The sequence below is a fragment of the Phacochoerus africanus genome, chromosome 8 (assembly GCF_016906955.1).
Source record: "Phacochoerus africanus isolate WHEZ1 chromosome 8, ROS_Pafr_v1, whole genome shotgun sequence".
NCBI classification, from domain to species: Eukaryota; Metazoa; Chordata; class Mammalia; order Artiodactyla; family Suidae; genus Phacochoerus; species Phacochoerus africanus.
This window is the reverse complement of record NC_062551.1, coordinates 79,549,478-79,572,314: the sequence shown is the minus strand read 5'-3', so window position 1 is coordinate 79,572,314 and position 22,837 is coordinate 79,549,478. Positions and strand designations below refer to the sequence as shown.

At 51.2% G+C, this 22,837-nt stretch overlaps 1 protein-coding gene across 1 annotated transcript; it reads left to right on the top strand.

Annotated features, from left to right (window-relative positions):
- The first annotated feature begins 21,346 nt into the window (after window positions 1-21,346).
- LOC125133833 (uncharacterized) lies at window positions 21,347-22,249 on the top strand. Its single transcript, XM_047792420.1, has one exon. The coding sequence runs from the start codon at window positions 21,375-21,377 to the stop codon at window positions 22,218-22,220; it is 846 nt and encodes a 281-aa protein (XP_047648376.1). The 5' UTR covers window positions 21,347-21,374; the 3' UTR covers window positions 22,221-22,249.
- Window positions 22,250-22,837: the final 588 nt, after the last annotated feature.

The following is a 22,837-nucleotide window of genomic DNA, read 5'->3' as shown; positions in this document are numbered from 1 at the left end:
AAGAATGTTCCTGACAGCCTTGTCCTCAATCATCAATAACAGGGAGTTCCCATTGTGGCTCAGTGGGGTAAGAACCTGACATAGTCTCCGTGAGGCTGCAGGTTCAATCCCTGGCCTCGCTCAGTGGATTAAGGATCTAGCATTGCCACAAGCCGTGGTGTAGGTCACAGATGTGGCTCAGATCCAGTGTGGCTGTGGCTGCAGTATAGGTGGGCAGCTGCAGCTCTGATTTGACCCCTAGCCTTGGAACTTCCACATGCCACAGGTGCAGCCCTAAAAAGGAAAAAAAAAAAAAAAGTCCTCAGTTACAAAAGCCTAGAAATAATACATATGTCCATGAAAGCAAAAGGCTGAATGTGTGTAGTATATTTATACAATAGGAAATTAATCCACAGGCAAAAAAAAAAAAATCACTGTGACATGCCTCAATATAGATAATTCCTAGGAATATAAATTAGGAAGAGGCGTTCTCTTGTGGTATAGCAGGTAAGGATTTGGTGTTGTGTCACTGCAGTGGTTCTGGGTTTCTGCTGTTGTGTGGGTTTGATCCCTGGCCTCAGAACTTCGACATGTCACGGGAGCAGCCAAAAAACTAAGCAATTAATTAATTAATTTTTTACAGGAGTTCCCATTGTGGTTCAGGCTAGAGCTCCTGACTAGGATTCAGGTTCAATCCCTGACCTTGCTCAGTGGGTTACGCATCTGGTATTGCCACAAGCTATGGTGTCGGTGGCAGATGTAGCCGGATCTGGCATTGCTGTGGCTGCAGTGTAGGCCAAAGGCTAAGGCACCAATTTGGCCCCTAGCCTGGGAACCTCCACATGCCATGGGTACAGCCCTAAAAAGACAACAACAACTACAAAAAAAAAAATTTTACAAAAGGTCTCAGAAGATTAAATGCAGTTGAGTACTCTTTCTGTAGAATTAAAACCAATGGAAAATTTAAAATACACCTCTTAAGGAATACAGGTAGATGAATAAAAGTATAAAAAGACCAGCAAATGTGTGATGAACATAGGATTCCAGGTGATGCTGAGCTCCAGTCTGGAGTGGAGGCAAGGAGGATAGATTAGATGTTGCTAGAGGTTCTAGCTCTGTTTTGGTAGTTTTTGTTTTGGTTTTAGCATTTCTGAAGGTTAGTGTACATACAATAAAATTCACCAGCTTTCACTGTAAACTTAATAACTTTTGACAAACACACCCAGTCATGTAATTACCACCACAGTCATGATAAGGAATATTTTCATCACCCAAGAAATTTTCCTCCCACCTCATCACATTCTATCCCACCCGCACACCTGGTCCCCTTGGCAACCCATGATCTGCTTTCTGTCTCTTTAGTCTTGCTTTTTCTAGACTCTTTACAGACAAATGGAAGAATAGAGTATATATCTTATGTTTCTGGGCACGCTTTTACTTAGCATAATGCTTTTGATGTTCATCTGTATCATTATGTTAGATGTGGCTTTGCAGGTGGTAACCACATTGTTTAAAATAACTGTATAGGCCCTAAAATAGGAAAAAAAACAAAACTGTATAGGAGTTCCTGTTGTGGCTCAGTGGGTTAAGAACCTGACACAGTATCCTGAGCCAGTTATTCAAACGTTCCATCTCTCTTCATCATCTAGACAAGCAGAGTAAAGCTAAGGGAGTTCCTGTTGTAGCTTAGCAGGTTAAGAACCCAACTAGGATCCATGAGGACGAAGGTTCTATCCCTGGCCTCGCTCAGTGAGTTAAGGATTTGGTGTTGCTGTGAGCTGTGGTGTAGGTCACAGATGGGGCTTGGATCTGATGTTGCTGTGGCTGTGGTGTAGGCTGGCAGCTGCAGCTCTGATTCAAGCCCTAGCCTGGGAACTTCCATGTATCACAGATGCATTCTTAAAAAGAAAAATAAACAAACAAATAAATAATAAAATAAAGGAGTTCCTATTGTGGCTCAGTGGTAACAAACCTGACTAGTAACCATGAGGACTGGAGTTCAATCCCTGGCCTCACTTAGTGGGTTAAGGATTCGGTGTTGCAGTGAGCTGTGGTGTAGGTAGAAGACGTGGCTCGGATCCTGTGTTGCTGTAGCTGTGCCATAGGCTGGTGGCTACAGCTTCAACTCGATCCCTAGCTTGGGAACTTCCATGTGCTACAGGTGCAGCCCAAAAAAGTAAGATAAATAAATAAAATAAAGTAATTCTATGTCTAATAAATAAAAGTGGCCCAAGAGTAAACTAATGATATCTGAACTAATGATAGCATGTCAGGCACGAAGTATTATAATTAATGCAATTCTCTTAACCTACAGTCCAGGTTTAGAGAGAGAGAATAAGACAGAGAGAGGTGTTCTTGTGCGGTGCAGTGGGTTAAGCTTCCGGTGTTGTCACTGTTGCTCACGTGAGGCAGGTTCGATCTCTGGCCTGGGAACTTCCACATGCTGTGATCATGGCCAAAAAAAGAAAAAAGAAGAGGGAATTCCCACTGTGGCTTAGCAGGTTAAGAACCTGATATAGTCTCTGTGAGAGAGGACACAGTTCCAACCCCTGGCCTAGCTCAATGGATTAATGATCCAGCATGGCTTTGGCTATGGCATGGGTCAAAGATGCGGTTCCAATTTGACCTCTAGCCCGGGAAATCCAGGTGCTGCATGTGCAGTCATAAAGAAAAAAAAAAAAATGGCTTTTTGGAGTTTCTGTCGTGGCTCAATACTAACGAACCCAACTAGTATCCCCAAGGATGTGGGTTTTGGGGTTGTTTTTGTTTTGGGGTTTTTTTTGCCTTTTTTTGTTTGTTTGTTTTTTTGTTTTTTTGGTCTTTTTAGGGCCACACCCATGGCATATGGAGGTTCCCAGGGTAGGGGTTGAATTGGAGCTGTAGCCACTGGCCTGCACCACAGCCACAGCAACCTGGGATCTGAGCCACATCTGTGACCTATACTACAGCTCACAGCAACACCATATCCTTAACCCACTGAGCTGGGCCAGGAATCGAACCTTCATCCTCATAGATCCTAGTCAGATTAGTTTTCTGCTGAGCCAAGACAGGAACTCCGAGGATGTGGGTTTTATCCCTGGCCTCACTCAGTGGGTCAAGGATCCAGCATTGGATCCAGCATTGCTGTGAGCTGTGGTCTAAGTCATAGGCATGGCTCCGATCCCCAGTGACTGAGGCTGTGGCATAGGCCAGAGCTGCAGCTCCGATTTGACCCCTAGCCTGGGAACGTCCATATGCTGTGGGTGTGGCCCTAAAAAGACCCAAAAAAGAAAGAGGTGGTTGAAGGCCAGACCCCAGACCCTGTGGATGTCTTTGCAGGTCCAGTTGCTAAGTAGTTGGGTCTTTATGCTAAGCACATGGAGAAAAGCTTGAGGGAGGAGGGGATAGTGAGTAAGTAAGAGAAGGACCGGGCATTTCACATAAGACTTTCAAAACCTCTCTTCCTGGGTACCGTGTGAAGGATTGTGGGGTGAGAGCAAGGGAGACCAGCTGGAAATATTTCAGTCACTTGGGTAAAACAGGGGTAGGGTAGGGGCAGGGTGGGGCTTGACCTGGGGTGGGCAGAGACAGAAACGGAGAGATGGGGGGCCGAGATCAGGGCGTATTTTGGAGAGAGAGTGATAAGTGAGATCACCTCAGGGATGCCCAGTGCCTGGGGCTAAGTCTCTGAACTTAATTCACATTAATTAGTAGAAAAGTCTTTGCACCTCCCTGTTAGCCATCGGAAACCTCCTCCCAGCGCAGCCTGGGGCTGGCATTTTGCAAGGGGTTCAGTAAACATTTGCTGAATAAGACCATTCTGCAGACTTTCTCGCCGTGCCTGTCTCACCTCAACACCCAGCGCTCCAGGGGCTGCCAGCCTCCTTCCTGCTAGTGTCAGACTCAGTGTAGAGCCACTCACAGACACCCTTTGGGGCTCCTACATTTTGGAAGCGTGGGAGGGGGGCAGGGCTTAGCCCCTTTAAATGGTGAAGTCCCAGGCATCAGCTGAGCTGGGGTTTTTTTGTGGTGGAGCCCCTCTGAGCACACCCACCGCGGTGTCTGCTGTCCCAATAGCCTGGGCCTCTGGCGAGCATGTGGACACATCAGAAGCAGCTGTGAAAATCCTTCAAAGCGTGATAAAAATAGCCATGCCCTCCCTTACCCCCTGTCCCCTCTGGGCCTGTACATGTTTGTTTGCTCAGCTTTGAAGCTCAGAGCCATTTCCCAGACCCTGAGCCGAGGAAGAAAGAGGGAGGGGCCTGGGGGTGGCAGGAGAGCAGGAGGGGAGGGCAGACCCTCCCAGATGCCCCGTGGAGTGTCAGAAAGAGCTAGAGCCTCAAAGAGGGTCTGATGAATCCCTTCTATCTGACAGATGGGACATTAAGGCCCAGAGAACAGTAAGGACAGGCTCAGGGGCCCCCAGTTTGTCACTGCCTGGGCCCCCCAGTGTCTCAGGATAGGGTACCCCAGACTTTGTCCAGGTAGCCTTGAGCAGGTCCCAGCCTCTACGCTGGCTCTGCAGACACACATGCGGTCACCCCGGCCCTCTGCTCTGTCCCAAGGGACTTCGGGACTCTCCCGTCACGACCCTGTCAGTGGTTTTACCCTCAAGGCCTGGTGGACACGCTGTCAGCTGTGCTGCTGATTAATCCTCTGGGAGTTTTCTGGCCTGGGAGCAGCTGGAGCAAAATCTCTTTCCCCTGGGAAGAGGGAGCTGGCCAGGGAGGCTGGAGGGGCCAGATCCCCAGTGGGTCTCAGCCTAAAGCAAAGCAAGCTGCGTCCTGAATGGGAGGTAAAGACCTGGGCGTGCGGGAGAGCACGGGGAACTGGGGAGCGGGTCTGGGGAACAGAGGGAGGCTGGGGCAGCTGGGAGACTTTTTCTTTTTTTTGTCTTTTTTTTGTCTTTTTGCGTTTTCTAGGGCCGTTCCCGCTGGGTATGGAGGTTCCCACACCAGGGGGGTCTAATCGGAGCTGTAGCCACAGCAACGCAAGATCCGAGCTGCATCTGTAACCTACACCACAGCTCACGGCAACGCCGGATCCTTAACCCACTGAGCAAGGCCAGGGATCGAACCCACAACCTCATGGTTCCTATTCGGATTTGTTAACCACTGAGCCACAGCAGGAACTCCCATGGGAGACTTTTTCTTAGGGGGGATCATTTTCATTATTTCTAGGTCCCACCTGGTGGGAAACTTCAGAAGGGCAAAACTATGTATCTTTGAATTTCCAGAGCCAGAGAGGGCCTGGCACACGGTATGTATGTACTCAACAATTTAAAAGAGGCAACGGGAGTTCCCGTCGTGGCGCAGTGGTTAACGAATCCGACTAGGAACCATGAGGTTGCGGGTTCGGTCCCTGCCCTTGCTCAGTGGGTTAACGATCCAGCGTTGCCGTGAGCTGTGGTGTAGGTTGCAGACGCAGCTCGGATCCCGCGTTGCTGTGGCTCTGGCATAGGCTGGTAGCTACAGCTCCGATTAGACCCCTAGCCTGGGAACCTCCACATGCCGTGGGAGCAGCCCAAGAAAAGGCAAAAAGACAAATAAATAAATAAAAGAGGCAACGAGGAATTCCCATTGTGGCTCAGCAGGTCAAGAAACCAACTTAGTGTCTGTGAAGATGCAGGTTCAATCCCTGGCCTCGCTCAGTCGGGTAGGGATCTGACATTGCTGCAAGCTGCAGCACAGGTCGCAGAGGTGGCTCGGATCTGGCTGTGGCATAGGCTGGCAGCTGCAGCTCCAATTCGACCCCTAGCCTGGGAGCTTCCACATGCAGACAAAAAAAAAGTGAAAGAGTTAACGCATCAACAAATGAAGTTAAACAACTCATCAGAGGCCTGACTCTTCCTAAACCAGCTCTCATAAAGGGGACATCTGGAGGCCGCCCCTCTGGGTGTCCCAGAGAAGCCAAGCAGCAGCATTTGAATGGTGATTCTGAAGAGCAGCATTCAGAGGATGTCAACTGATGTGCTATGACAAATGGGCAGCAAGAAAGGAGCCCCTGCTCTAATCACTGCTGGGGGCTCAGCTCCCTGACATGGACCTGGGGGGAACTGAATCAAGAATCAAAGGTCCTATAATAAAAAAAATTTTTTTAAATCAAAGGTCCAATGGGATTGGGAAATTCAGAAAAAATGAAGTTCAAGTGACTCTTTCCTGCAGAACTTCTCAGAGCCTTTGAAGTGCCAATTTTTTTTTGTTTGGTTGTTTGTTTTTTGTCTTTTTAGGGCCAAACTGGTGATATACGGAGGGTCCCACGCTAGGGGTCCAATCAGAGCTGTACCTGCTGGCCTACACCACAGCCATAACACCACAAGATCCAAGCTGCATCTACGACCTACACCACAGCTCATGGCAATGCCAGATCCTTAACCCACTGAGCGAGGCCAGGGATCAAACCCATGTCCTCATGGATACTGGTCGGGTTCGTTAACCACTGAGCCAGGACGGAAACTCAGTGACGTGCCAATGTTCTCTGTGAATCAGAAACAGTGATCTTAAGTCCCAAACTCTCTGGTGCCTCATTGCCCTGTAGTTCCCCAGCCACCAGCCCCATCCCTCTCAACTGGGATGGCCCAGCCTCAGGGATGAAGCAGGTGCCCTGTCTACCCAGCAAAGGCACCAAGAAGCCACTAGGGAGACCAAGGGCTGGAAGGGCAGGCAGGTGGCTCTTGGGTCATGGCACTGGGGAGGGGTGGGGGCAGGGACAACTTTCTTTCCACAGCCTGTCTTCCTGGGGCTGAGCAGGGCGGGTGGGAGAAGCACCCCCTGCCTGCACTGCTCTGGGGGATGGTGGTGACAGGGACTGGAGATATGGCGCCCCTCCTTCCCCGGCTCTCGCTCCACTGCCCTCCTGGCACATACACAGTCAACAAATATTTGTTGAACACCCACTAAATTCCAAGCACAGAGCCGAGACTAGGCATCCTCCTGTGAAGGAGACAAAGCCTCCTGAGCCCACAGGCAGCAGGGGGATCGCAGCCACAAGAACTGGGTGTCAGTCTGCTGGATGCTCTCCACCTGCTCATCAGCCTCCACCTGGCCCTGTTGGACCACCTGATGGAAGCATCCATGGGGTCCTTGGCCCTCTGGGTTTGATTCAGTCAGTGGAAGGTGCTAGCAGGAGACTGGAGGACCAGAAGAGGGAGCAGACGGGGCATCTATCACATCGCCTGCATCCCTCCACCAAAGGCCCTGGCTCCCATCAGGGGCCCTTCTCCTTTCCCCACAGCTGCTATATCATGGCTCCATTTGCTGCATCCCTCCCTTGTCTCTTCAAGTCTTGGGATACTAAGGCTCCCCGCTGTTGCTAGCCTTGAGATTCCTCTCTATCCCAGGTTGATCTCTCCAACCCCATCATGCCCGGGGCTTGGCATGTGAGCACGTGCTCAGAATGTGTGATCCGGCTCCTTCGTGTACACACACACTCACACACAACAGAGCACACACGTGCATGATTCACATACACACTGGGGAGCACACACTCCTCCCCTTTAAAACAAACATCCCTGAGTTCCCGTCATGGCGCAGTGGTTAACGAATCTGACTAGGAAACATGAGGTTGCGGGTTTGATCCCTGGCCTCACTCAGTGGGTCAAGGATCCAGCGTTGCTGTGAGCTGTGGTGTAGGCCGGCGGCTACAGCTCTGATTAGACCCCTAGCCTGGGAACCTCCATATGCCATGGGAAGCGGCCCTAGAAAAGGCAAAAAGACAAAAAAATAAAAATAAAAATAAAACAAACATCTCTGTCTTAATCTTTTTGGATTGCTCTAACAAAATGTAATAGACCAAGTGGCTTAAACAAGTCATTTATTTTTCACGATTCTGGAGGCTGGGAAGTCCAAGATCAAGATGCCAGCAGATGTCATGGTTTGCAGATGGGCATCTCATACCCTCATGTGGCAAAGAGCAGAGAGCCCGAAGAAAGTTCTCATATCTCTTCTTATGACCTATTACCTCTCACAGGCCCCACCTTCTGTATCATCACACTGGGGGTTAGGTTTCAACATATGAATTTAGGGAGACATTCAATCTACAACAATCTCGTACTGCTTCTTAGTACTCAAGATAAACTACCTGCATTCACATCCTTATCTCTAGGTCTGCTCCTGGGCCTAGCAAACTCTAGGGAATTAAACATTTCTGATAATAACCCCACCGTGAGGAGCCCCTAAGTAGAGCTGCCAGCAGAAGTTGCAGTAGGAGGAATGAAGTGGGGAAGCAGGAGCAGCCCCGTCCTGAGTCACTTTGGAACTCTCCAGCCCAGTAGGTAATCTCTCAAGTTACCAGCAGGGGGTGCCCAAGAGCCATGTTTGTCTCCAGGTTTTTTGGTTTTTTCTAGTAGATTTGTGTAAGGCTGTGTTTGGGTCTGTTTGAGGGAGAGGATGGCTCTTGGAGGTTCTTCATGGAAGTTCAGCTGAGTGTGATGGATGTGCTCAGCACCAGTTCTAGGAATAGCATCGCCCAGGCTCCAGTGCCAAGGCGCAGCATTGGTGCTCAGTTTATGTCAGATGAATAGATGAGTAAACAAGTGCATAGGTGGATAGATGGATGGATGGATGGATGAGTGGATGGATTATTTGGAGAATGAAGGTGGACAACATGACCCAAGGGAAAAAGAAAAGGACTGGAAAGAAGGATGATGGACTGCAGACAGATCACAGTAGAATCAGAGGAAAGTAGGGCATACAAGGAAGGCAGGTGTCAGTGACAGGTCAAGGGGAGGTGGGTGAAGGGGGCAGTGCTAAATCTTCCAGGCTTGGTGCCTGGGCCAGGGTGTCCCTTTTCCCAGAGGCTGCCCATTGCTGCCCCCGCAATGCTCTGCATCTTTCCAGGCCAGTTGGCCCTGGTGCTTTCCTCAGGAAGGTCTCCCTGAGCCCCTGCTTGAGATCAGTCCCTCTTACCTTTATGTTGCCATATCCAGGGGCTGCGACTGAGGCTCCTCTGGTCTGTCTGGCTACCATATGGGCAGTGAGGGAGTTCCCGTTGTGGCTCAGTTGTTTATGAACCCGATTAGGATACATGAGGACTCGGGTTTGATTCCTGGCCTTGCTCAGTGGATTAAGGGTTCAGTGTTGCCGTGAGCTGTGGTATTGTTTGAAGCTGTGGCTCAGATCCTGCGTTGCTGTGGCTGTGGTGTAAGCAGGCAGCTATAGCTCTGATTCGAACCCTCGCCTGGGAACTTCCACATGCCGTGGGTGCGGTCCTGAAAAGACAAAAATAAAATAAAATAAAATATGAGCAGTGGAGTCATACAGTCCCAGGTTTGGTTTGAATTCAAGCTCAACCATTGTATGACCTTGGCCAAGAGGCCCCGCATTTCTGCCTCTAGATCCCTAAGCTGGGATAACACCAGCAGCTCCCTCGGAGGGACTTTGTGAGAATTGGAGCAGGTAGAACACTTAGCCCTGGGCTAGGCCCATAGGGAGCACTGAAGAGAGGGTGACAGTTATTGTCCTTGCATTCCAGGACATCCCAACCTCAGAGTCTGTTCCATCATCAAGTTGTTTGCCTCTAGGTGGGTTGAGGAGATAGTGTCATCGAAATGAACGGTAAACGTCATAGTCAATGCGTGTAAGCTCCCTGAGAACACTCATCTTTGCCTAAATCATTTTCATCATAAAAGAATTTTTTTTCTTTCTTTCTTTTTTTTTTTTTTGTATTTTCTAGGGCCGCACCTGTGGCATATGGAGGTTCCCAGGCTAGGGGCCAAATTGGAGCTATAGCTGCCGGCCTACACCACAGCCACAGCAACATGGGATCCGAACCATGTCTGTGACCTACACCACAGCTCACGGCAATGGCAGATCCTTAATCCACTGAGCGAGGCCAGGGCTCAAACCTGCAACCTCATGGATGCTGGTCAGATTCATTAACCACTGAGCCACGATGGGAACGCCTATGTAGTTGGTTTTTTTTTTTTTTTTGGTCTTTTTGCCTTTTCTAGGGCCGCACCTGCGGCATATGGAGGTTCCCAGGCTAGGGGTCTAATTGGAGCTGTAGCCGCCAGCCTACGCCAGAGCCACAGCAACGCAGGATCCGAGCCATGTCTGTGACCTACACCACAGCTCACGGCAATGCCGGATCCTTAACCCACTGAGCGAGGCCAGGGATTGAACCCAAAACCTCATTGTTCCTAGTCGGATTCGTTAACTACTGCGCCATGATTGGAACTCCTCCTGTGTAGTATTTGAAAGCATCCAGATCAATATGCAATATCGCCATGTGTTGGAGCAGGATAAACGCAATAGCAAAGATCATTAGCAATTAGGATGTCGACCTCCTCCAGGAAGGGAGGGGGTAGGTTTGGCAAGGGCTTCACGTGACTTCGATTGATTTTTATCTGCAATCTTGACTTATTTTTGAGTTCCTTGAATATGGCATGAGCATCTCCACATTGATCTCCACGACAACTCCGAGTATAAATACAACAAAGAAACAGGCTCGGGGAGGCAGGTAAAGTGCGCCCACTCCCCCAGACTCTAGAGGTAGAGGCAGGAATTGAACCCTGACCCCAGCTGCCCCCAGCACATGCAGGCTGCTCTGTGTTTACTGAACTGTTGCCAGGGGTCTCAGGGACTCAGCAGGAGGAGCTGCAGCAGAGCAGCTGGGCTCCATGGAACTGGGCAAGGAGGGTGGGCCTGCGGGACTCAGGGCTCAGCCCAGGCCCGGGAGCAGCGCGGGCCCAGGCCAAGCTCAGGGGAGGTTTCCTGCCTCCTGGCCTGTTTCCTGATGCTCTCCTGCTGGGGTCAGAGGTTAGGACTGGAGCCAGTCTTGGGCAGCTTCTCTGGAGCAGGAAGTGGAGGCCTCCAAGCCTCCAAGCGTAGCTGCTCCTGCAGCCGCCCTCACCTCCCATCCCAGTATAGACACCCAAGGGGTAGAGGCGAGAGGATAGACACCGAGTGAGCTCCGGTCCTGAGGAGACCCCAGGCTTCCCCACGGGGCACCCCAACCACAGACTCCAAATCCTTCAGAGGCAGAGGTGTTCCAGGACTTGGCCTGGCGGTCATGCATTCTGTCCTCGCTCCATTCACACAACTCGCTAAATACTGGGGTGTGCTGGGCTCTGGGGAGACAGGGCTGAGGAGGCAGCCCCTACCCTCCAAGGGCTCGGAGTCTGCCCAGGAGGTCAGACATGCAAATAAATAAGCACCTAAGAGACACTCAATAAATGTTCAGTTTGAAGTAAGTGAAAGCTATTTAATAGGAGTGGTTTTCTCAGGGCTACCTGAGATGCTGTCTCCCAGGCTCAAGTCCTAATTTTGCCTCAAATAAAATTTAACTCTCAAAAGAAAGAAAGAAAACTATGTATTAAATATCAGCACTGGAAGGGCTGCTAGAGCCTGGCCCTTGTGGCCCAGAGGGCTGTGACTTGCTCAGGTCACTTGGTGATTCAATGGCATAACTGAAGCCAGGTTCCAGGGCTCCAGACTCCATGCAAGGCCTTTTCTTCTATATCTAATCCCATCCCTACCTCTTTTTTTTTTTTTTTTGGCTTATTAGGGCCATACCCATGGCATATGGAGGTTCTCAGGCTAAGGGTCTAATTGGAGCTGTAGCTGCCGGCCTACACCACAGCCACAGCAATGCCAGATCCGAGCCATGTCTGAGACCTACACCTCAGCTCACAGCAACACTAGATCCTTAACCCACTGAATGAGGCCAGGGATTGAACCTGAAACCTCATGGTTTCTAGTTGGATTCGTTTCTGCTGCGCCACGACGGGAACGCTCTTACCTTTTTTTTTTTTTTTTTAAGTTAATGACTGTGAAATACTTCAAACATGTAGAAAAGGTTTTTTGCTGTTTTTGTCCAGGCTAGGGGTCGAATGGGAACTCTAGCCGCCTGCCTACTCCACAGTCACAGCAATGCCAGATCTGAGTACGTCTGTGACCTATACCATAGCTCATGGTAACACCAGATCCATAACCCACTGTGCAAGGTCAGGGATTGAACCTGCCTCTCCATGGATACTAGTTGGGTTTGTTACTTCTGAGCCACAAAGGAACTCCTTTTTTTAGGCCTGTGTCTTTTTTTTTTTTTTTTTTTTTGGAGGCTCCAATAAGGGAAGTCACTTGCCTGCAATCTCCTGGCTGGTAGGACAACACAAGCAGAACTTCAGGGCTTAGCCCTCTCTAGGAAAACAAAGGCTCTGCCTCAGCATATTATTGAAAGGATGCAGTCCTCAAAGGCCCGTTTCCAGGAAGGAAGACATTGTCACCAGGCGCTCAGCATCCTAGTAGGGCCCACAGGAGGAAAGCACCCCCCCCCCCATGGAAGGTGACCTCCCCCCATCCCTCCCCTGGTAAGAATTCAGGGGACAGCTTTGCTGGGTCAACTGAGAACCAGAAATGTTGACTTTGGTGCCAGCAGCTCCAGGGTGGGAGGCCCATGGGGGGTGGGGGCCCCTGGAGGAGGCAGGAGAAGGAGGTGAGATGGAGAAGGGTCTCCTGGGAGCTTCACGGGGGGAGGCCCGGGCCTGAGGTGCAAGGAGGCCTGGAGACAGAACTGAGCAATGCCCACGGACTCTGCGTTGGGCTGTTTTCCATCCTGTGCTGTGTGGTCACTCACAGTCGCACGGTGACTTCAGTCAAGTCTGTCGCACGCGGCAGCTGCAGGGCTGCAGTGGTTTGGGACACGGATGGGGAGGGCATTGGGGGTCACCGTGGTGGGGGAGGGGTGCAACTTTGCTGAGAGAAGATGACCGTCACAGAAGAGGGGTGCTGAGCATTGGTTCCGAAGCAGGGATTCAGAACAAGGGGTGACAAGAGGCCCTAACAGCAGCTGGGCATCCTCAGGAATGGGGAGGAAGGCTCCACATGTCCTGCAGCGCATGGAATGGAGGTTTCAGCAACCTTATGTGATTGTTAAAGGCAAAAGCACCCCCAGGGGACTGGAGGGCTTTGGGGTGCACCTGTTATATGTGGAAAACCCTTAGCAGAGTGTCTCTGCTCAGGAAACGCTTAATAAATGGCAACTGTGATGATGGTCTTTTTTTTTTTTTGTCTTTTTCTAGGGCCGCCTCTTGCAGCATATGGAGGTTCCCAAGCTAGGGGTCTAATCAGAGCTGTGGCCTCTGGCCTACATCACAGCCACAGCAACGCGGGATCCAAGCCGAATCTGCAACCTACACCACAGCTCATGGCAACACCGGATCCTTAACCCACTGAACAAGGTCAGGGATAAAACCCACAACCTCATGGTTCCTAGTCGGATTCACTAACCACTGTGCCACGACGGGAACTCCTGTGAGGATGGTCTTGGAGGCAGAAGGGGCAGTGGTGTGAGGGCCGACCTGAGCCAGATTGCCTGGGTTCCAATCTTAGCTGTGTTCCTTTAGGTAAGTTACTTCCCCTCTGCCCTTCAGACTCTCCCTTCCTTCCCCCCTTCATTCCTCCCTTCCCGCTGCTCCCTGGCTAGGGATTGAACCCACAGCGCAGCAGCAACCCAAGCTACAACAGTGGCAACACCAAATTCTTACCCTCCTGATCCTTCAGTTTCTTATCTAAAAACATCAGGATACAATTAACATCTACTTCATATGGTCTTAATGAGAAATAAATGAGCGAATGCACGTAAGGCATTTAGCATGTGTGGTAGTCGGGGTCCTGCCGAGAAACAGAAACAACAGGAAATATACACAGATGTCTGCATTCTGGCTGCCATGGCAAAAATACCATCGACCCGGTAGCATGAGTAACATTGACTGTCACAGTTGTGGAGGCTGGGAAGTCCAAGATCAAGGCACCGGCAGATTCGGCGTCCAATAAGAGCTCACTTCCTGGGTCAGAGATGGCTGAGTTATCACCGCATCCTCACATGGTGCAAGGGGACAAGGACGCTCTCTGGGGTCCCTTTTAGAAGAGCACTGATCCCTGTCATGAGGGCTTTACCCTCAATGGCCTAATCACCTTCCAGAGGCCCCACCTCCAAATTTCATCACATTGGGGATTAGGGTTCAACATATACTTTTTTTGCAGGGGAAACACAAACTTTTATATATACATATACACACACATATGTACAGCAATATATATAATACTATGGTATATAATACTATATACCATAGTATATTGTGTATATATAAACTATGTTATATACACACACATATATTTATTTATAATTAGATATTGGCTCATGTGGTTACAAAGGCTTAAGTCACATGATCCCCGGCCTGCAAGCTGGAGAGGCAGGAAGAGGTGGTGGTATAGTTCAAAGGCCTAAGAACCAGATGGCTGATGGTGTAGATTCCAGCCCAGAGCTGATGTTCGGAGGACCAGGAACACCCATGGTGGAAGATGGATGTCCCAGGTCAATTAGTCATGCGGAGAAGGAATTCAGCCTACTTCTGCCTCTCGGTTCTATTCAGGCCCTCGATAGATCGGCCGATGCCCATCCATACTGGGGGGGCCTTTCTGCTTTACTCAGTTCACAGATTCAAATGCTCATCTGACCCAGAGACACCCTCCCAGACACACCCAGAGGTAATGTTTGAGCAGGTATCTGGGCATCCCATGGCCCAGTCTGGTTGATACGTAGAGTTATACACAGCAACACATACAGCAGCTGGGAATCAGTAAGCATTCAGTGCCTACAAATCATTATTATTACAGCTTTATGAGTAAGAAACAGATAAGGTTCAGTTTATTTGGTCATAGTCACATGGTTTCAGTGATGATGAACTGGAGCTTCAAAACAGAAAAAACGAAAACCAAAAAAGACCCCCCCCCCAATTGGTCATATATGTCCATTCCTGTGGTATAAATATTCCCACCAAGGCTGATTTCAAGCTACCAACGGTTTAACAACCAGCTCACCAGATTCCAGAATATTTCAGAATCAGCTTTTGTGGGCCAGTATGAGCTGGCTCCCACATACCCCTGCAGCTCCACTGGGCCTGCAACAGGGGGGCATCTCGTGAACATTAGCTGTTGTTGCCAGTCTGCTGAGCCAGCCATGATCACTGGGCACCTTCCTAACCCCCGTTCCACAGAACGGGAGATCGAGCTTTGGAGAGTTTCAATACTTACCTATCCAAAGTCACAGCACAAGCCAATGACTTGCTGTCCGACTTCCATGTCTTATCTCAGCAAGGTGTATGTAAGGGAGTTCCTGCTGTGGCTCAGAGGGTTGCAAACCCGACTAGCATCCTTGAGGATGTGGGTTCGATCTCTGGCCTGGCTCAGTGGGTTAAGGATCCACGTTGCTGTGAACTGGGGTCGCAGATGAGGCTCAGATCCCATATTGCCGCGGCCGTGGCATAGGTCGGCAGCTGGAGCTCCAATTGGACCTCTAACCTGAGAACTTCCATATGCCGAGAGTGTAGCCCTAAAAAGCAAAAAAAAAAAAAAAAATCGAGGTGTGTGTATGTAAGGACGTATATGAGCCTACACATGACCATCACCCCACCCCTTTAGAGGGAATTTCCCAGGCCCCATAAAGATGAGAGTCCTCTCCCCTCCCAGACTGGCCGCTCTACCTTAAAAGCCCCAAGGGGGCTTGGCAGCGGGGATGTTCTTGTTGGCTGGGGCTCCTGCCAAGCCACACCTGCCCCAGTGCTCCTGAGCTTAGATCTGTCCTAGCTTGTACCTGTCACATGTAGGCTTGGGCAAGTACTGTTTCGGCAGCTGGTGAGCAGAGGGCCCATATCCTTGAGCGTGTCATCCTAGGTGAGGTGACTCACGGTGCTTGGTGCTTGGGTGGATGGAAGGCTGCAGGTGGGGGAGGGCCAGAACCCAGCCCTGGAGAGATTTTCAGCCCTGCAGGCACGCTGGCCCCAGGCCAGATAAGGGCCCAGGTGAGTCACCTGCCCAGAGGTGCTGGAGGCTGGGACAGATGTCTTCCAGGCAGGGTGGGACAATGACAATTTCATGGCTCTTGGCTCCAGCCGTCCCCTGAATTAAGATAGACTCACATGTATGGCTGCTGGGCTTGTTTCTTTTTCTTCTTTTCTTTTTTTAGCAGCACCCGAGGCACATGGATATTCCTGGGTCAAGGATGGAACCTGCACCATAGCAGCGACATAAGCTGCTACAGTGACAATGCCGATCCTTAAAACCCTGTGCCACAAGATAACTCCTGGATTTGCTTCTTATCTGTGATGCTTCCAAGAGCCATGGGGCTGAAAGGACACAGGGACACTCTTCCCAACATGTCAGGGCCAGGTTTGCCAGGGCGTGGTGGGGAGGGGAGGGTGGAACAGGGTAACTGCCCAGTGGCAGGAGAGGGGTTAATGAGCAGCTTATGCACTAATGGGGCAGGGTCCTCCAGTCTTGGTGCAGCGGGTATTTCCTTCCCTTCTTGGGGAGCTCAGGGGATTGAGATGCCTTTGAACGCTGAGCCTGGGATGGGAAAAGAGCCCCTGGTGGTCTTAGTGGGGAGGAGACAGGGATGTGGGTAGGACTGTAGTGGTGCGGGGTGGGTGGGGGGATGTCAGATGTGAGGAGAGAGTGGGAGGGGCAAAGGCTGATGGAAAGCTCACACTTTGCTGCTGGTTTGGCAATGCAGCGAAGGAGCCAAGGTTGGAGGTGGCCCAGATGGGGCAAGGGTGGGGGCCACTGTGGCTGGAGGCCATGCAGGGAGGGGCACCCCACCAATCCAGGACGTTCTGAGACCCTGGCATCCATCCTGCTGTGCTCGGGAAGGAGAGGCAGCTGGCCTGGGCTGGCTGGTGGAGGATGGGAGCTCACTGAGAGACAGGGCTACAACTTCCCTCCAATCTGGAGAGACAGGCTAGACCCTTCCAAAGCGTCTCAGTTCACAGGGTCACTCACTGTGTCCTCACTGACTAAGTGGCCCACCCTCTTCCTTGCTTTAGTGCTTAGGTTCTGGAGCTAAAACGCTGGGTTTTATTTCTCTGTTTATTTTTATTTTTTTGTCTTCTTTAGGGCTGCACCTACGGCATAAGGAAGTTCCCAGGCTAGGGGGTCGAATCTGAGCTGCAGCCACCAGCCAACCCCATAGCCACAGTAATGCCAGATCCGAGGCATGTCTGTGAGCTACACCACAGCTCAGGGCAATGCTGGGTCCTTAACCCACTGAGCAAGGTCAGGGATCAAACCTGTATCCTCATGCATGCTAGTCGGGTTCGTTACTGCTAAGCCACAGAGGGAACTCCAAAACACTGGGTTTTAATTCTGGCTGCTGGGTGAGCTTGGGTAAGTCTCTTACCCTCTCTGAGCCTCGGTGACTTCATCTAGAGAACAAAACACCTACCTCCCGGGGGCCTTCGAGGATTAAATGAGAGGGTGGCTATGTGGCCTGGCACAGACCATGTCAGGTTCCTTGACACATAGTAGGTGGTCTGCCATGTCCGTTTCTCAGGGATGGGTCTGGGCTTATGGGGCGGGGGGGGGCAGGCAGCTTCCCCATACCCTCCCCCACCCGTGTCCTGGGGCTTGGAGTCAGCTGGACCCGGGCCGGCCAGGCCTCATTCCAGGCTGGGCCCTGAAAGCCCAGGATCTAAGGGCAGAACCACCCTCCCCCCACCAGGGGAGGGGGCTCCGTCTCCACCCCATTCTGGCCTCCCAGCCTCTCCTGGCTCTGAAGGCCTCTGTGGCCCCCAGAGGACCTCAGAAGCCCCTGGAGTTGGGGAGGCCAGAGAAGGACATTCCTTGTCTTATGGGACCCAGCCTGGCTTTCTGGGAAGATGAAGGAATAGCACATTCCTCCTGAAATAATTGTCCTGGAGCTATTTCCAGAGGCTCTTAATGCCCAGGCCAGAAATGGCCAGTGATCTCGGCGCCTGGGTACCTTCAGGGCAAATGGCACACAGGCCCAGCCCTCTCGCTGGCTGTCTGCCCTTCCGCCCAGCCCCCGGCCCGGAACAGAACCAGGCCTGGCTGAGGCCCCACAAGGAAACAGTTGCCATGGCTTCCCTGGCCCACTGAATTGCCCTACACACCTCTTCCTCCTTCTCAGGGGGTCCCCCTGGTCCCTCCTCTTGGCTCCCTGTTTCAGTGGCTATAACCAGCCCATCCCAGGGCAAAAGGCCGGTCCCTCTCAGAGATCGTGGGCTGGGAAATGTCTAGTGGAGGCTTCCATGTAAACGTGCTTTGTGCTCCTGGAGCTGATCATTAGGAAACGTCAGATAAACCCAAAGTGGAAAAGATACTTCAAAACAATTGGCCTGCATTCTTCAAACCCGTAAATGTCAGAAAAGACAAAGAAAGACTGAGGAGGAGTTCCCCTGTGGCGCAGCGGAAACAAATCTGACTAGTGTCCATGAGGATGTGGGTCCGATCCCTGGCCTTGCTCGGTGGGTTGGGGATCCGGCATTGCCATGAGCTGCGGAGTGGGTCACAGACTCGGCTCGGATCCCACGTTGCTGTGGCTGTGGTGTAGGCCAGCAGCTGCAGCTCTAAAAAAAGAAGAAAAGAGAAAGAAAGAAAAAAAGACAGACAGACAGACTGAGGAACTTCCAGGCTGAGGGGGACCAAAGAGACCTGAAAACGGCAATGTTTGATCTGGAATTGGCTCGTGGGTTGAGGATATTGTTGCCATGGAGAACATCAGGGCGGGGGTGGGGGGGGGAGTAATTGGTCAAATTCAAATGTGGACTGTGTATTAGCTAATAGCTAAGAGCGCTCTCTCAGTGTTAACTGTCCTGTATTTGATAACTGAACAGGTAAGAAAGGTCCTTGTTCTCCCAACACGTAGGAGAGTCACACTGAAGTAGTCAGGAGTAAAAGCTGCTGTTATCTGCAACTTACTCTCAAGATAACAACAATCAGTGTGTGTGTGTGTGTGTGTGTGTGTGTGTGTGTGTGTGTGTGTGTGGTTTGTGTGTGTGTGTTGATAAATGCAGCACTGTGTTTCTAATTAGTAGATTCGAATAAAAAGTACATGCAAGTTCATTATCGCTTACATTTTCAGTAAGTTTGAAAATTTTTCAAAACAGAGCAAAAGTGTATTTTCAGTACTTGTGGGAATGAAATGATGGAGAGAAATGATGGAGGGCAAAAACCATGAGATTTCGAAGGGGAATCTTGTTCATTCATTCAACAAACAGGACCTAGATGCCCTCTAAGGACCAGGCCCCAGTGAGGGAGGGACACAGGAGTCCTGAAAGGAATCCACGGGCTCTAGCCCACCATAGCGTAGGTACCCAGCCCAGGATCACTGACAGTGAGGCGAGAAGAAAGGAAAGAAAGTGCCATTATGCTGTGGGTCACCCAAAGGGATAACCTTTTAGGGAGACTCAATAGATGTTGGCTGACCCAACGAGAAAAAAAAGGCAACTGATGCTGACCACAGCCACGACAAGAGTTATATTAGGCCGGGCATAGAACTTCCTGACTCTCAGCATAATTAAATACGAGAAAAACAACAGGGAACACTGGAAAACGTCCACCCCATCTTCACTTTAAAAATAGGGCCCATCTGTCCTGGAGAACTTTGTGTGCTGCTGGCCCTGGGGCAGGGGCCTGGCCAGGGTGACCCCTGGAGGCATCTCCCAGCTCCAGGATTCCATGATTCTATGACATGGCCAGCAGTCTGGAGTGGGGGCATGAGGTTATTCCCCAGTGGAGAACCAGAGGAGGGCTAGGTCACCTACCTCCTGAAGGAAGAGTAAGAGTGGGGAAGGGCCCTTAGGGAAGGTGGGGCGCAGCCAGCCAGGAAGGGAAGGGAAGGGTGGGGACCGTGGGGGGTCAATCCTCAGTCACCTCCCATATTTCCGGAGGAGGAGATGGGGTGGGGTCAGGCCGGGATTGGAAGAGGCAAGAGTCTGGACATTCCATGCGATTCAGACCCAAAGGACAAGGGCAGCTGAGGGGCCTCGGGCTGGGAGGGGGCAGGCAGCTGTTTTCTGGGTGGGACAGGCTCAAATATTGCTCCATCCTCTCTAGGCAGAAGTGGAAAATTAGCATCGGGCTGGCTGTAGTGGGAGAGAGAAATCAGAGCCTTCCTTCTGGTAAGGGGGAGTACTGGGGACCTAGGGGACAATGGGATTGGGGGTGGGGCCTAGGGACAGGAGGTAGGGATAAACGGAGCAGAGCCTGGTCAGGCCCTTGTCCCTGTAAAATGCCCACTTTGGGACCGAGAGGAGTAGTCATCCCAAAGCCCCCTTCTCTTGTGAGAGGGACGGGAAGATCCCCTACTGGCAGGAAGGATGAAGACCAAACATCCTAGAAGGTTCTGTCTCACAAGTCCAGCCCCATTCGTAGACTAACAGCACCCCCTAGCCCCACCCCTCCCCCGTTTGAGGTTCCTCAAGTCAAGATCAGCTTAGTTACAGGCTTAGCAAGTCCCCTTCTCCATCTGGTTCTCCCCATCCGTGCCCCAATCCAGGCAGGCAGAACAACAGGTGTGGTGAGAATTCTTCCCTAGTGGACGGCGAGGGGGGGGCCAAAGTCACCCCGACAACATGGCGTTGTCTTTCAGCAATCATCAGACACACCCAAGATAGCACCTTGGTCCCTACCACTTACAAGGCAAGTCCCAGCATCTCTCTGAGCCTGTTTCCTCATCTGTCAACTAGGAATAGAATAGGAATGACCTCTTTGATTTGTAGTGAGACTTACAGGTAAGGCACAAGCAAAGGGCTGGGCAAAGAGAGAGGGCATGTATTGCATTGTTTCTAAGACACTTTTTTAGAATCAGGGTGCACCGTGGAGTTGATGATTAACTAATGCCTGGAATTTCACCATTAGAGACTCAGTCCTTGGCCTTCGTGATCAGCTGGAGTCCCCGCTTAAAAGGTGGATGGGAATTTCAGACTGCAGCCTAGAGCTAAAGGGAAAAAAAGACCAGCCATTTTTTCTAGGGCGCCCTCTGGCCTCGGCTGTTCTCAGGGTCTTGTTACCTCCCCTTCTCTTGGCCTTTGTGCTTTCTTTCTTTCTTTTTTTTAAATTTTATTTATTTATTATTTTATTTATTTATTTATTTATTTATTTATTTTGTCTTTTTTTTTTTGCTATTTCTTGGGCCACTCCCATGGCATATGGATGTTCCCAGGCTAGGGGTCGAATCGGAGCTGTAGCCACCAGCCTACGCCACAGCCACAGCAACGCAGGATCCGAGCCGCCTCTGCAACCTACACCACAGCTCATGGCAACGCCGGATCGTTAACCCACTGAGCAAGGGCAGGGACCGAACCCGCAACCCCATGGTTCCTAGTCGGATTCGTTAACCACTGCGCCACGAAGGGAACTCCCCTTTGCGCTTTCTGATGAACAGGGTATCTACTTTGCAGTTTGAGAGTCCCTGGGCCTAGGGGGAGGGCCAGGGGAGGGAGAAGGGGTCGTGCTGGCCCTCTGGAGACAGAGGGGACACCTGGAGAGAAAGCCTGGTGGGAGGGGGCAGGGAGCCAAGGAGAGACGACACGACTCTCTCCTTGCCAGGCCCGGGAACCAGCCCCCAGGTAGTTCTCAGTCAGTCTGTACCACGAAGCTTTGTCTGCCCCCACCAGGACGATGTCTGGACGCCACATGAGCCGTTCCAATGCTTACAGCCGCTTGAAATATCCCAACAACGTGTCCTTTCTCACCCAGACTCCAGGCTGGTCCCACAGCCCCAACGTGACGGGGGATAACAACCTCAAGTGCTCTCGTACCCCGAGTGGCTCAGAGGTGAGCAGCAGCCCTTCAGAGCAGTCCAAGAGCCCCGGATCCCCCAGACTCCCAGTGAGGAGAATCTGCATGGGCCGGCCCTACAACTCCAAGTGCATAGAGACAAGCCACTTGGCAAGCTGCCCCAAGATGGCCAGAAAGCCTGCTTGTCTTGGCAGCTCCCACTGCCTGCTCTGTACAGATCGCCCCTCTGGTCCCTCGAGCCCCACCTTCCTGGACCAACTCATCAGAGGCATCAACTACCTCGACAGATCCACCAATGCCTTCTACAGCACCTGCCCCAAGTCATCGCTGACCCTGCCGAGGCTCGCCGCCAGTTACCTGGAACGCGCCGCCAACTCCATCCACCTGGACGACCCGGACCCTTCCTTCCCTGGCAATCACTCCAACCCCAGCACCAGAGTGGCCACCTCTGATGACTCCGGCACCTGCACCTGCGTGGTGCCATCCACCAGGGGGGTCAATGCTTTGCAGTGTGTGGGTGACTCCGCCAACACCAGCTGCCCACGCAGGCTTCACAGCCAGAGCCTTGCTCCTATGCTGCCACTAAGGCCAGGGATCAAGTTGCCGGAGCTCCCTCTGTTTGGAAATGGGATCTTTTCCTTTGGGCGTCTGCCCAAGTTCTGGGAAGCAATCCGCTCAAGCTGGAAAGCCCCCGAACCCATCTCCAAACCCTGTAGCTGGTGGTAAAGTCGACACCAATGGAGAAGTGGGCTGCAGTTATGGAAAATAAATTGACTGTGGCAAATGCTCCTTCTGAGCCTCCACTGTGTGTGTGGGGGGGACGGCCATTTAGATGGGGAGGTTATTAGCTTGAGGATCTACAGGTCAGGCAGGTAAGAGTAAATGGGTGAATGGGGCTGGGTGGGTGGTAGTAGGGAGTGGTGGAGACTGTGGCTGAGTGGCAAATGAGATAACTTGCCTAAACCGAGCTCTCAAATGGGAGTTGCTTTTTCAAGAGAAGCCAAGAATCGGATTTTCTACATGTTAGCAGCAAATTTAAAAATATCATGGTGCTTCGAGGGTGGAACAAAAAAATATTTGCAGGCTGAATGTGAGGCTCACAGATCTGAATCTAGACTCTCTGATTTATACCTTGAATGAATCACTGAGGAGCTTCGAGCGTCTCTTAGCCTCAGTTTCCCCTAGCTGCTCATTCCCAATCCCTATTCATATTCTGCTTTTTGTTATAGATTTTAGCACAGCCCCATGTCAGCAGAAAAGTAGGACTAATAATGATGGGATGATAGTGATGACAGCTCACAGAGCTCTTTCCATGTGGCAGGGTCTGTTCTGGATGCTTTATG

Bases quoted from the DNA above. Each gene is read 5' to 3' on its own strand.
- LOC125133833 (XM_047792420.1), top strand. From the start codon at position 21,375: ATGTCTGGACGCCACATGAGCCGTTCCAATGCTTACAGCCGCTTGAAA.